Source organism: Battus philenor, unplaced genomic scaffold, assembly GCF_028537555.1.
Source record: "Battus philenor isolate CCGP_79_NKW_IND1 unplaced genomic scaffold, ilBatPhil1.0.hap1 SCAF_23, whole genome shotgun sequence".
NCBI classification, from domain to species: Eukaryota; Metazoa; Arthropoda; class Insecta; order Lepidoptera; family Papilionidae; genus Battus; species Battus philenor.
In genome coordinates, this window is record NW_027181686.1 from 5,225,749 (window position 1) to 5,239,747 (window position 13,999).

At 35.8% G+C, this 13,999-nt stretch overlaps 1 protein-coding gene across 1 annotated transcript in view; it reads right to left on the reverse strand.

Moving 5' to 3' along the window:
- The window catches only part of LOC137924059 (fatty acid synthase-like), a 37,864-nt gene that overhangs the window by 19,909 nt on the left and 3,956 nt on the right, over nucleotides 1–13,999 (reverse strand). Inside the window, exons 5-19 of the mRNA XM_068767374.1 lie at nucleotides 13,234–13,437; nucleotides 11,955–12,071; nucleotides 11,521–11,699; nucleotides 10,053–10,195; nucleotides 9,200–9,403; nucleotides 7,616–7,802; nucleotides 6,840–7,002; nucleotides 5,909–6,078; nucleotides 5,090–5,241; nucleotides 3,618–3,801; nucleotides 2,913–3,061; nucleotides 2,095–2,279; nucleotides 1,815–1,934; nucleotides 865–974; nucleotides 79–269 (exon numbers count right to left, since the gene is read on the reverse strand). Coding sequence (XP_068623475.1) covers nucleotides 79–269; nucleotides 865–974; nucleotides 1,815–1,934; nucleotides 2,095–2,279; nucleotides 2,913–3,061; nucleotides 3,618–3,801; nucleotides 5,090–5,241; nucleotides 5,909–6,078; nucleotides 6,840–7,002; nucleotides 7,616–7,802; nucleotides 9,200–9,403; nucleotides 10,053–10,195; nucleotides 11,521–11,699; nucleotides 11,955–12,071; nucleotides 13,234–13,437 — 2,458 coding nt within the window. The remainder of the gene's footprint in view (nucleotides 1–78; nucleotides 270–864; nucleotides 975–1,814; nucleotides 1,935–2,094; nucleotides 2,280–2,912; nucleotides 3,062–3,617; nucleotides 3,802–5,089; nucleotides 5,242–5,908; nucleotides 6,079–6,839; nucleotides 7,003–7,615; nucleotides 7,803–9,199; nucleotides 9,404–10,052; nucleotides 10,196–11,520; nucleotides 11,700–11,954; nucleotides 12,072–13,233; nucleotides 13,438–13,999) is intronic.

Sequence of the window (13,999 nt, forward strand, 5' to 3'; positions counted from 1 at the left end):
ACCAATTGTTTGCTTACCTAACAAATAAGATAAGTAAAGACAGCAAGAAAACAAAAAACAAGCAGGTATTATATTTACCTCGAAATAACCCGTGCCTCTATGAATTGTTACAATGAGCCGCAACTGTCGTCTGTCGTGAAGTAAGGGTTGCGAGTACAGCTTTAGGTCTTGGAATTGAACTGATAATTGTTTCTTAGGCGCTCCGAGAGTCATAGCTAATACATCCCAGGCTGCGGTAAGTGCGGCGGAAAACGGTAATGTGTTTTTCCCTGTTCAAGTTTACAAGTAAGTTAAAGTGAAGTGATGTTAGGTAGAATTTTAATATTATTGACTTTCGACAATTTTTTATTGCAAAATATCCTAAAAAGAAATCCTTCAATCTAAGCCTTGGTTCCAAACGCGTCTTGATCCCACATCAAACTCAGACGGATCTTTTAAATCGATATATATATATATATATATATATATATATATATATATATATATATATATGCTCAATCATTAATTATTACTTAAAAATCATTAACAATTTTTAAGTATTGTTTTTAAGTTCTTTTAAAATCAATATATTTATTATATGACCATTCAAAGTAATTACAAAAAATATTTATATATCTGTAATTATATTTCAGTATATTGTTCTAATCTATCTCTTGTAATGTTAAATTCGTTAATAACGTTATAGAGAAATATATTTATTACAATGTTATGAATTATAATAATATTACAATTAATTATAATTATATTCTTATTATAATGATTAATTGTTTTGTCTATAATGACGTGTTTTTAACTGGTTTCAATTTATGTATAAAGGAACAGTATCATTATAGTGTTTTTTATAAATAATCAGTTGGTACATACCTCTTAAAATATTTCCGGTCAGGTATTTGCTTTCCTGGTCGTGAATCGAATATACTAGTTTGCACAAAGTCGATACTCTTCTATTCGCAGAGACGTGCGACAGTACATTCCTGGAAAACAATTTAGTTTATTGAAATTGGAAAGTTTTTAATGCGATTAGACTTAAGACGTATAATAAATAGTTATATAAATAAATAAATAAATAGCATAATTTTTGGCTACTAGTATATTTTGCAGTGACTATTTTAGATTATTTGCGTGCGTACAGTATTATAATTAAAGTTAATTATTAACTTACAAATATACAAAATCACGTATCTTTTTTGATAAACATATTAAGGGCATATAGATGTAAAATTTTTTAAATTAGAAAAAATTCTAAAGAGGTATGTTGTGTTCCAACGAGTAACTTTGCTATTCACGATGACGTGTCACTCGTGTTTCTAGTGTCCCTTTAAGTGGACCGAAGACATAGGTCACGGTCACTGGAATTAGCTGGATGCGGGCAGCGCGAGATCGGTCATCGTGACGATTTTTGGGGGAGGATCTATGGCTTGCAGTAGGCGTTTATCGGCTGAGAAAAGAGAGAGAAAGAGAGAGAAATAGATGTCCCGGCGCTGGATATTTGATCTAAGCGTCAATAGTGACCTATCAGGTATAGAATAACGTAACCCTCGAATATTGTACCGAGAGCAAAATTGTCGACGGGCAATTCCACGAATCATTGGCCTTTATACGATTTGATTGCGTACGCGCATTGTTTTCCTGTTCAATGTGACATTCTGTCGTTACGGAAAAATTTTATTCAAAATTCGTATTCTGCCTCTGAACAACCTAAATATTCATTGCATGGATAATTGAAAACTTTTACAAGTAGCTATTAAGGAGCAAAGTAAGGCTCGTCTTTGTGAATGGAATATATTCGCATATGATATTGTTAACGTACTTACCATTTCTCGTGATGAGCCCATTCCACAAAATGAGATAAGAATGGGGTTCCAGTTGAAACAGGAAATTCGATTTTAGGATACAAAGCTTGAACTTTAGGATTGTAACCTTCCATGTAAAGCCTGTAAGGTAAGAGATAGATTATATTATATTATATTATATTATATTATATTATATTATATTATATTATATTATATTATATTATATTATATTATATTATATTATATTATATTATATTATATTATATTATATTATATTATAAAAACAAACGTAAGTACTCACTTGCCCAAGGCTTCCAATAAGAAATTCACGATATCGGGGTGTCCTCTGCGAGTGATTGGTATAAGATGGCAAGTTTCGGGCAGAGATCGCTTCAGGATAGCTTGGAGTAAACCATGTGGAGCTATTTCTACTAGCACAGCATTAGGAGGTATCAATCGCGATGTCTCTTCAAATAGAACGGGATTCTAAAAAAATAAAATCTTCATTATTTTAGCCGTAGGACTTCCACTACTGAACATATGGCCTCTTCCAAAGATTTACTTTAACACGGGTTGTAAGCAACCTGCGCCCAAAGTTTTCCGACCTTAACAAAGTCATCTATCCATCTTGTAAGCGGACGTCTTCCGTTCCGCTTTCTAATCTTAGTCACAGGTCAAGTTTAAAAAAGTTCGCCCTTCTCTGGTACACCATGTCAGAAGGCTAAACCTATTTCGAGTGGCTATCCAAATTTGATAGTGGCCGAAATCAGATTGAGCTCTAGAATTCCTAACGCGCCTTTATCTGAGAGGAACCCATGAATATTAAAATGGGTTTTTTCGTAGAAACTTTTGAAATAAAATATTTTTTTAAAGTTTTTGTTTTAACACGGCTCCAAATTTTATAACATGATAATTTAGAGACATAGACCGTATTATGTTATCGTATAGAGAGATATAATAAGCTCAGAGCAGTGACTTACTAAGGGGATATCTGGAAGAATTAATTATTTTTTCGTTTAGTTTCGTAATCCATACGGAAAACGTATAATTCGGAAACTGTGTGGTAGCACGCATGTCGTGAACTCTGGTTACTGCCAGAGATCAGTTTGGTATACTTACAAGTAAGTTATTAGTGAAATATTCCGCAGAAGAATGTTTGGCGATTGGTTCGTTCCATCTCTCTTGCGGCACAGACGTAGACAGCCATCGCTCACTGCGGGGCTTCGGTGTCTTGATTACTTGACTTAGATACTTCATTAATCCAGAACCTGTATGGTCAAATAGTCGTGGTAGTAGTGGTGCAATAGTCAAATATACATTAAAAAAAGATAATTTAAAAGTTTAAATATTTTTGCAGGATAAGCTGCAAAACCGGTCATCGTGGCGATCTTTGAGGGAGGCTGATACCTTGCAGAGGATGATAAATTAAAAAAGCTAAATCTGTGACTTTGACTATGCTACATTTAAAAATTATGAGGTAGGGACACAACTTCACTGCATTCATTGCATTGTAAGGAGATGGGAGGGTGCTACGGTGCTTGGGGCGGACTCCCACGTACAAGTTTAAGGAGACTTCCCTGTAATGCATTGGCGTTCATCTTCACCAACCCTACGCCTCTCTCTACCTAATCAAATGTCTGATCTGTAGCATATCTTACCTAAACTTCTTATTATTGGCGTATACTGCTATATCAATCATAAATTAATTTTTTCATTAAAAGAAATATTTTTTTCCGACACGTGTTAAACTCTTTTGAATAATATCTAAGAAAATGAAATAAATAAGGCTAATGTTGGTAAAAATATGCGTTCTTTGTAGCTTACCCGCATCGGCAATGTAACGAGAGTGGTAGGCGATATTTGAACAAGGCACCTCCTTGGCAAATATTTGCTTCGCGGTCAACTCAGCTACGAATTCCTTCATGATATCCGCTGGTCCCGAGATCGTACTCGAATCTGGACCATTGTGACATGCGACTTCGATTTCCGGTGGACACATCTTCACTACCTGTAAGTTATTGTAAAATATTATCGTGTGTTAACCCTTTCACGACCACGGGGACGCCGGTGTCCCAAGCAAAAATCATGGATTAATTAAATATTTACGTAACCATTGTAAATTATTTTTTTGTTTTAATATTTCGGAAAATAACTTTTTTATTATTTTTTACTAGCAATATAGAATAACTAACACCGTTTGTTGTTTATCGTCATCGGAACGTTAGAGTTCTTTTGGCGCGAATGATCTGCTGTTTGGAATAAATAATTGATATTGTAAAAGTGCTTTTCAAATTTTTACAGTGTCAAATTATCATTACCTGGTAAGTAAATTGTTATTCTAAATATTCAGTAGTAATGTATTTATGTTGTATTCTGTGATAAATCGATATAAAGATTATGGGACACGGATGTCCCTGTCGGCGTAAAGGGATACTTTTTATACGGAATTTCTAAACTTTTGGCCTGGTGATATACCAAAATGCTATCATTTTCTTACTCATATTTTTCTCAGAATATGTTTCGTAAGGGACGTGGAGTTTTTGAACTTCGAAAAAATAAAATTCTTCAAATTTTTGTGGGCGACAATAGCGATGAGGAAGATGATTTAGTGCTTGATGACGAAGACCAAAGACTTCTAGTACAGGATGATGACCAAGGGGTATTTGATGTCGAGGTTTAAGAGACGACTACTCTTCAACGGCAAGAATCACCTGAACCTTCAACGTCTCAAAAAAACAATCCATCTAATCACTAACCAATCATCTAACAACAGGAATTGTTTCGCCGAGTACCACAAATAACTTGCCCTATTATGTTTATATTATTCATAAACAAGTAAAAAAAAGTACACTAAGTAACAAATGTACATTATTTACAACAAAACAGACTTACCAACAAGTAAACCAAAATTTAGAGTTTAAGTAGAAAGTAACCCTTAGCGACCATAGGGACATATTTGTCCCATAAATTTCCAAAAAAAATGTAAAACTTTTTTGAATTTTTAGTATAAATTATGTTTTTAGGATGCCTATTAATTCATTACATCTAGCTAAATTAATTAAATAAGGTACCGTAACCTTATGGTCCTGAAAGGGTTATGATAGATTATCATATTATATAAAAGATATATGTATAAAATAAATGGACCGTAATTAAGATCGCAGGAGGTAGCTGGATGAGCGCATTATGAGACCAGAGGTCGTAACGAACTCTGGGGGAGGCCTATGCGTTGCAGCCGGTGCCTGATATAATGATGGTATAGACATTTTTATTTATCTTTAATAAGCTATACGTACTTCTTCATAACCTATTCCCACAGCGGCCATGGATCCACGGATCAACGGCGTCTGCAAGGACACAAGACCGCGGTAGTAAGCTGCAAGTATCATCTCTTCGGCTGTGACACTTCCATCGGCGTATGCGCAACCTAGCTCACCTACGCTGTGACCTGAAACATAATTTATTAATAACAATTTTAAAATTTGTTTTAATACGAGAAATATACACGGAAGTATAGATATTCTCTCTAATTAGTCACGCTTCTAAACTTTTAACAATAAAATAAGAAATCCGCATCTACTCAGCTTACAGAATAGATAGTGCCTTGAGCTCTTGGAGTGGACATCCATCCATAAGATAGACCTTGTTAAGGTAAGATAAGGTCGACAGAAAACGTTGAAAGCAAGCAGCTTCAAATTTACATAAATTGGAAGTATTAGGTTTTATATATAATAGAGCAATTGTAAAAGAAATCCGTGATAAAAATGATGTACACGAGAAAATAATTAAACGAATTAAAACTGTGATACTGTAATAGAAATGGATAACGGAAGTGTTTGAGAATGTACGAAAGAAATGGAATGATTGAGAAAGGAATATGGAATTGCAGAATGATAGGAGGAAAAAAGATATTGTGTATGAAATGAACTATGGAAGACCAGAACGAAATAAAAATTCTAGTGAAAAAAATAAATTATTAAAAAATACAAAACCCTGTTCCCAATTAAATAAAGGGTGGAACGATATATGAAGTAAGTTCTATGTTTTTACTATTTTGGGTACTAAATCATTAATTGAAAAGGCGATAATCTTATAGCGACTCTAAGGAATCTTACCGATAATATTATCTGGCACCAGTCCCAACTCTTGAAGTACGTCAGTGAGCCCAATCTGAATGGCAGCAATCCCAACGAATGAATTAAGAATGTTGTCGAAAGTAGTCTCGTCTGGTGATGTGATTATATTGACGATGTCAACGCCCAGCGGCTCCAGAACTTGACGACAACTGGAGAATAAAATCATCGTGTAAAAATTTAATACTTATGATTACCTTACGTTACGAATGAATTAATTTTCAGAATCATATTTGTAGTATAAGTAAGTATTTCCCATTCAGTTGCATATGCAATAGCTTCTGATAAATTAAATGATATTGTTAGTTATCTATATAAGTAAATTAACAGTACATGCAGTATTTACTGCGTCTTGATAAATATCTTAAACATGAACTGAAATTTTTAATGGGCTAGGTGATTCCATAATGATCTATTTATACAAAAGGAAGAATAGTTGTAATCGAATCTGGAGAAAATGGATAAATATAGTAGAGTATTTTAAAATTAAAGCGAGGGCGGTCAGGAGAATCACGTGTCACTTTCTTCATATCCGAGTAGTCTTAGCTTCGTACAACTTACACTACACTTCATACACAATACTATACACCTACACGGGTATAGTCCCTTTTGGTGCGTAAGTCTTCGATGTAACTGGGATGCGATCACCCAGTGTAATTTTTTAGCGAGCAGACCTCCTGTTTCTGCGTGCTCAAAATCTATAAAGCTGCACAAAGCCATAGCCGGCTAGCAGGATACCGTCCATCACTTCAAATGCAATTGAAATGCAGAATTAGAAATGTAACTCTAAATAATTTCTACATATATAACTCGGACTCTCACTCTCACACACATAAAAATCCACAGTCCACGTAATGTTTAGCATTGTGCACTTTTTCTTCTTTATAAATATAAATAGTTCAAGTAAACTTACCGTTCTATTGCAGCAGAGAATATCGGAATGCGCATCAGTTGAGTGCCCATACCCGTCCACTGCGATCCCATTCCGCTGTAAACGAACCACAAAGGTGGTTGGGCATCGTCGAAGTAATCAGCCTGCTCAGATAGACACACCGTTTCTCCTGCTTCATTGGTAGCTATAAGAACACGATATTTTCATGTTTTCATCTTTTTTTAATACAGAAACCATTGCGACAGACATACGGCACTAAAATTAGGTCTCACTTTGGACCTCATTACAAGCTCACAGTTGTTTAACGCGCCATGGAGACGGCTATGTATTTTTTTCCCAGCGGATTGGCAAGTTAAAGTGAAAGAGGACAGGCTATACATCGCGCACACTATATCGTCGCTGGGGCCGTTAGGTTTTAAAGCAAAGACCACCTACAAGGTAGACAGACGACCTTGTTGAAGTAGTCGGAAGTCGTTATATATAGACCGTTTCCAACAGGTCTTATTGGTAACCTATAGGATAGGCCTTTTAATTTAGCAGTCTATACATTACGACTGGAGTGATGAAAAAAAAGAGTCTCTCATTTAATGAAGGCTACGGTTAATTATAAGCAATTCATATATTCAAAGAGCCAGAATATATTGCACAAAATCCACCATTTAAAGTTGTGCACAATTTATATCAAGAATGTAAGAAATTAATTTACCATTGAAATAAGAAAAGAATTAGTTTCTTAAGTAACAGATCTTAAGAAGATCGAAAGTGACTTTTACAAACAAGATGTGATAACTACTTACACAGAATTGTGTACCCTCTGCCTAAATGACCAGAAATTCTTGATTGATGAATATTGTGGAACAACGCGAGTTCCTCCGGGTCAATGGGGCGTGACTTCAACTCGCCCAAAATCTTCTTAACCGATGAATCTTGTCTCGCAGAAATAGTCACTAAATAAGGGATGTTGCTCTTGTAGCGGGACAAATCCTGAAAACACAATACAATTAACACTCATCTGTGCATCCGGCATACAGGCGCTGAGACACAAAATCCTTCTGTATAAGTCTTGCGTAAGGCCAATAATGTCTTTCGCTTGCGGCACTTTCACCCACGTTAGCAGTTAGCTAGCTGCAAGTGATTCAGAACAACCTGGAAAGTAACTGGTGCGGAGCATTACCAGAGAAACGTCGATATCCAGAACGACCAAAACCTCCCAACCATAACGGAGTACTTCGGTGAGGCATCAAGGACATACTTTCAAGATACCGTACACCACTCGAAACATATGGTAGCCCCAGCGGCCAATCAAATACCAGAAAAGAACCCAATTATAAAAAAAACGTAGCCCGCGCGACGCGGACCAAGATGAACCGATCCCGAAAGGAATCAAAAGACGCCTCCCAAAAAAACCAGTGAGGGCACTCTAACAAGTCACCTGCAAAGTGACTCGACATGCACAAACAAGAGGGCCCACCGATAAGATGCCACCAAGAAGAACAGGAACACCTTGAGTTATATAAAATTGTAACAGGATTGCCAGGCTAGCAATAGGTTTTAACGAATAAAGAAAATCTGAATAAAGAGATAATACAATTAATGATAATTATAATCAAATTATAAGTGAACTTCGGATTATAGAGCTCTGAGTGCGAAAAAGCTATAAAAGTCAGAAAGGCTAAAAGCATCCACCACCAATCGAATAAAACCCAACCCCACAGTAAAAAAATGTTTAAACAAAAGTCGATTCTTCACTTTGTTTATGCTGTATATATAACCGAAGAGATAGGCGTCTGATACATAGTAACCAAGGCAAGTTCTCAATCTTCGAAATGACATGTCAACGTACTAAAATTACTTCAAATATTCTGGATGGGTTATACAAGAGCAATACCGTCCATTTTTTTTATTTCTCCTGGAAAAATTGATACAGGAGTTGCTTTTTTTTAATTTAATTTCTTACACCGTTTTTCCCAGGTCTTTTACTTTCCTTAGTGCTAATGTTAGCTGTACAAATAGTCGCCATCCTCAAAATAGTCACCGATCACACCTGTTCACTTGAGTAATTACGGGTAGGAATGCGACACTCCTATTGGTCACCCCCCGGCGGGTAACTTTGTTAACAATAAAACTATAAAACGTCATCTAAAATCGACTTTCAATGTTGGTAATGGTAATAGCACACACGGGTAATAGCCCTAGGTCGGGACTCCCTTATAGCTTATACAATGTAAGTAGGATTAAATAAAGCAACTGCAACTACCTCCAGCTCTGTGAAACTGTTAATGGCTTCAAAGCAAAAGATGAACATGAGTCTTAACAAAGAGGATAAATAAGAAAGAAACATCAAAGTCTGCGAAGTTAAAAATAAAACGTGTATGCATTACCTTAGGTTTATAATGGCCATGTAAAAGTATATGTGCGTTGACTCCTGTGATGGTTAAACCATTGACACCCACGTATGACCGTCCAAACGGCTGATGTTCATCGACTATGCGTAATCGTCCTTCGCGTAGGGCTTCCACATCTTGTCTAGGACTCTCGAAGTTCAGGTTTGCAGCCAACGTACCGGTGTGGTAACCAAGAAGAACCTAAAATTTGAATACATGATTATGATGAAAACCACATATGTATATAATATATACACATATGTAGATAGCTTAAGTTTTTACCAGTTAAGAACAACGCGGTAATAACATAAGTTATATGTTAAACACTAATAATTTAATTATTTTATATTCAGAGAAATGTAACACTTTCGAAGAATGAACGCGACCAGCGTTTGTTAGTTTTACTGAAGCAAAGATTAGTTAGTACTGTTTCTCTTTGTTACCCATTTCTCAAATTTTAATCCTAAAATATGGCAGGATTCCTTACTATGTTTTCTTCACTATTTCAGTACATTAAAACTCAAACACATATAAAGAATTATCCGCTAGCTCACGGTTGCTTAGTAAATTATGGTTATAACTATTTCACTATAAGATTGAATCAGGTTTGTGGAAACTCGTAGACGAATAAAAGTAATCAACAAAGTCTAGCGGATTGGCAAGTTGAAGTTGCAGTGGGCATGCCACATAGCGCTGAACAGGTGGCCGCTGGGGTCGCAAGGTTCTTATACCTCCTCAAGGTAGACCAATGACTGTTAAGGCCATTGTAAGACGCTGGATTTGGGCCTATCCAAGCATTCAACGTCAATGATGATGATGATGAATCATTAGCCAGTCTACAAGTATTTACCTTTGTTACAGAAGAAATGCCTGACGCTGCTTCGCAGTAACCAATATTTGACATAATGCTACCAACAAGTAGTTGATCGTTTCTGTCTTTGCAGAATACTGCATCGATTGAATCTAATTCGGCTTTATCGGCATCTGGTACAGCTGTAGGCAATTTTTTTTGACATAAATACTTAAGTGTGATGCTATTGTTTAGAATACGAGATGATTATGTAATTGCAATAACTATCGTGGTGAAAAGAAGTACCGTACGCCAGGCACTATTGTACGGAGAACAGATAACCGAGCAAAGGTTTCTTTATTAGTTGTGTGAAAAGTCACACCGCACTCGGCCAATCGTCAGTCCGATTCGACCTTAGAAAGAATCACGAACTTAAATACGTGATTTCTAGAGGATTGTTAATCACAGTCGTCTGATATCGTTTGTGTATATTGTTAAACAGTATCGCGATATACACGGGATTACTTAAAAGACTTTAGGCTTAGGATTTTATTCGTTAAAGTTATCTGAGGAAGACTAGTCTAGTAGTTTTGTTTAGTCTTCCTTTGAGCCCGTACTAAAGACGTTAAAGTTCATTATAAAATGAATATCTTTTCTTTTAATAATTTCGTCAATGATATATTTTTTTAATCATTGTAACCGAAAATATTTTGTATTAAATAAATATTAACTGTTTAAATCATGACCAAAGTCATTATTAAATAAAAATGTATATTTTTAATATATTTATATCTATTGACATATCTGTTGTTTCAGCCCGTAGACGCCCGTTATAATACATAGTCCTCCCCCAAAGACATATAAGGAGAGATATACCATAATCGCAACCCATGGCAGTAGGGTTGGCGATCACAGTTTGGTACTAGAGTACACCGAGGACGCTGCTGCCAATCCTCTAGAAACTTGTTTGTGAGCAGACGCAATTCTATATAATTAGCAAATAAAATGTGAATTATTTAAGAGTGTATCCAGGGTATTGAACCCTCGACCTGCATCACAAGTCAAAGTCCGCTACGCTACTACTTCTTTTCTCTTATTTGTTAATATGTATGTAATGTATAGATTTGAATAAAAGCAATAATAAAATTTTTGGTGTATATATGGTGTATTTAATTTATTTCTGTTTGTCTTTAGACTCAAATAAGTATAGTACTAAGATCCACGTATATCTAAGTATTGACTGTAAGAAATACCGATAACACCCTCTATTACATATTAACTATTTTTTTTAATTTTTAATCACGTACTTTCCTTTCACAGTTTTGTAAAAAAAATAAGATCTTTAATTTATATAGAAGTTAAATTAAAATGTAAGAATAAAAAAAGGAATAAATAGTTTATTTAGATTAAATTTTGTTTTGTTCAAAATGTGTGGTCATATCAATTTACATGATATCGAAGAAATGGTGAGATTTAAGATGTATGCCAGAATTTTTGTAGATTGCGTGAAAAAGAATTCATGAGATACCTGATCCAAATGCTTCAACGTATTCAACTTCCTTTGGTGATACTCTAGCATCTTTGTAGAAATCATTTAAAAACTTAGTCATGTCCGTAGGATCTCGACAAAATCCAAACTTGGGACCAAATTCTCCATCCAGGAGACGCGTGTACCGACTTTGGACGTGAATAACGTCGGCGTATATTCTGTAAATAATTATCTTAATGTTAGTTCGTAAGACTGATTTGTTTTTATTAGCATTGAATAACTTCAATTTGTTATATGTATTTGTAACAGGATAAATAACCAAACTATTTATCCTGTTGCCAAAAGTAAAAACGAAATAAATTAAATCCGAGGCGATGTGACAACTCCCTTAACTGTTATTTTTAGTTTTGCATTGGAGGAAAGACCGATTGGAATGAAATATTATCAGTGACATAATTTTTAGAGTGTCTTACCTCAAAGCATCTTTCGCTTTTTGAAGAAATAGCACGTTGATAGCTTCAGACCTTACACAGCCAGTTGCTTTTTCATCAAACGATCTGGTTTTTCCATCCATGCTCATGTTCATAATTCTGTAAATTAACGTTATAAAGAATGCTATTTGAATGGGTATAAATATGGAACAATTATAAGGCACTTACACTTCGGGAAAGGAGACCACGACCCGGCAAATTAATGTTACTTGTTAAAGTATTGTTCGTGGTTGATATAACGCCACGAACAATCTTAAATTTGATTAAATTACATATTTAATCATATTTTAATGTTCTGGCTGTGTGATAAACAACACTTGTTACATGTACATAATCAGATTGTTTGATTAGGGGTCATTATTTGGTGGAAGGTAAAGGAGCCTCTTTGCCTATTTATAACTATATATAACCATTAGATCATACCATTAGGGACAGTATACCTGCCCGAGGTCAGAGAGCTAGATTGGTCTTGCCTCCACCTTCTCTGACAGCAGTTAAGGCGAGTGCTCCGTCTGAGAACGCACTACCTGACTCTCCAAGCAAGTGATGAAGTTATAAGACACTCATTTTCCACACATGACCAAGAATGCTCCATCGATACAATCTTCTCTCAGTGCGCCAAACAAGTTGGTTTCTGGCACACTCACATTCCGATTCCCATAACAGGATCTGGCTTAAAGTACACCCTGCAGTAGGCATTATTTAGCTTGCCGAGCAGGCAATTACCCGCGCTGCGGTAACCTACCGTTTGCCAGCCTGCAAGCTATATCCGGCCCTTTCGCAAGACCAGTGAAGATAACCACATACATGTCGTCTGGAGGTGACCACGTAGCCACCGAATCCGACACTAATGACCAGTAACTACCGCTCGCAAAGTAGGCAGACTACTGGTCCCCGTAATACTCTGGTCTAAATAATCGGACCATAGTTCTTGTTGCGAACACACTCAAATCGAATTCCCCTTCAGCCGGGTAAGTTATTGTGAGATATATCCGAGATAACCGTCATAGCCCTGTGGTTCAGTTTGCTGAAGTGGCAGTTAACAGGGCGCAAAGGGCGCAAAACAATAGTTTCGGTTACTGGGACTTGTTCGGGAGTAGATACCCCGCGGCAAACGCAGCGCAAGACGTTCTTTCATTAGATAGACAGGTGACTTTATTACGGTCGTCAGAAGACGCTGGATGCAGATATATGTATATAGTGGACGTTCTTCGGCTGAAATGGAAGTGATAAAACATTAACATAAAACGAAGAAATTTACCTTCCAAAGTGTATAGATGACTGAGGAAGAAGGCAGATGTTGCCGCCACCCACAATTGCAGCTTCACAGTCGCCTCTAGACATCGCTAGATAAGCTTGCTCCAACGCTGCCAAAGAGCTACAGCACGACTCGTCGATAGACATCGAGGGCCCCTTTGCGTTCAGCCAGTAAGATATACGATTGGCGAACATAGCCTTGTTACACCTGCACGAAGATTGTAAAATTAAGCACTGTTGCTATGAAGCCGCAATATTTCATATACGTGTCAATCTTAGATGTTTATAGTAACATAACATTAAAGATGAAAATTAAGTAGATGTATATTAAATACATGTACATAAATACATATACTCATATATGTATGTAAATTATATATATATATATATATACATACATATATAGTTTAACAAAATGCTAAACCTGTGCATTATATATTGTTTGTCCTCTTTTCATTAGATTTATCTTTCTACGAAAGCTCGTGTAATCAGCTGTTTTAACCAATTTTAAAATGCAATACAATTTTGAGATATATGTATGTGTAATATTTTAATTCCACTATTCTTCAGCTCGTTTAATGAGCTAGAAGAACTGGAACCAAACTAAATAGATAATGTCGACATCCTAAATTTATACACAAACAGGCATACATATATATATACACTTTTATACGAGTTTTTTGATTTAACTGTCAATCAAAACAATATGTTCCTGCAGACTTTATACTGCCAGAAGTTATTGCCCTCCCACATTCCGATACAGTGTCAAA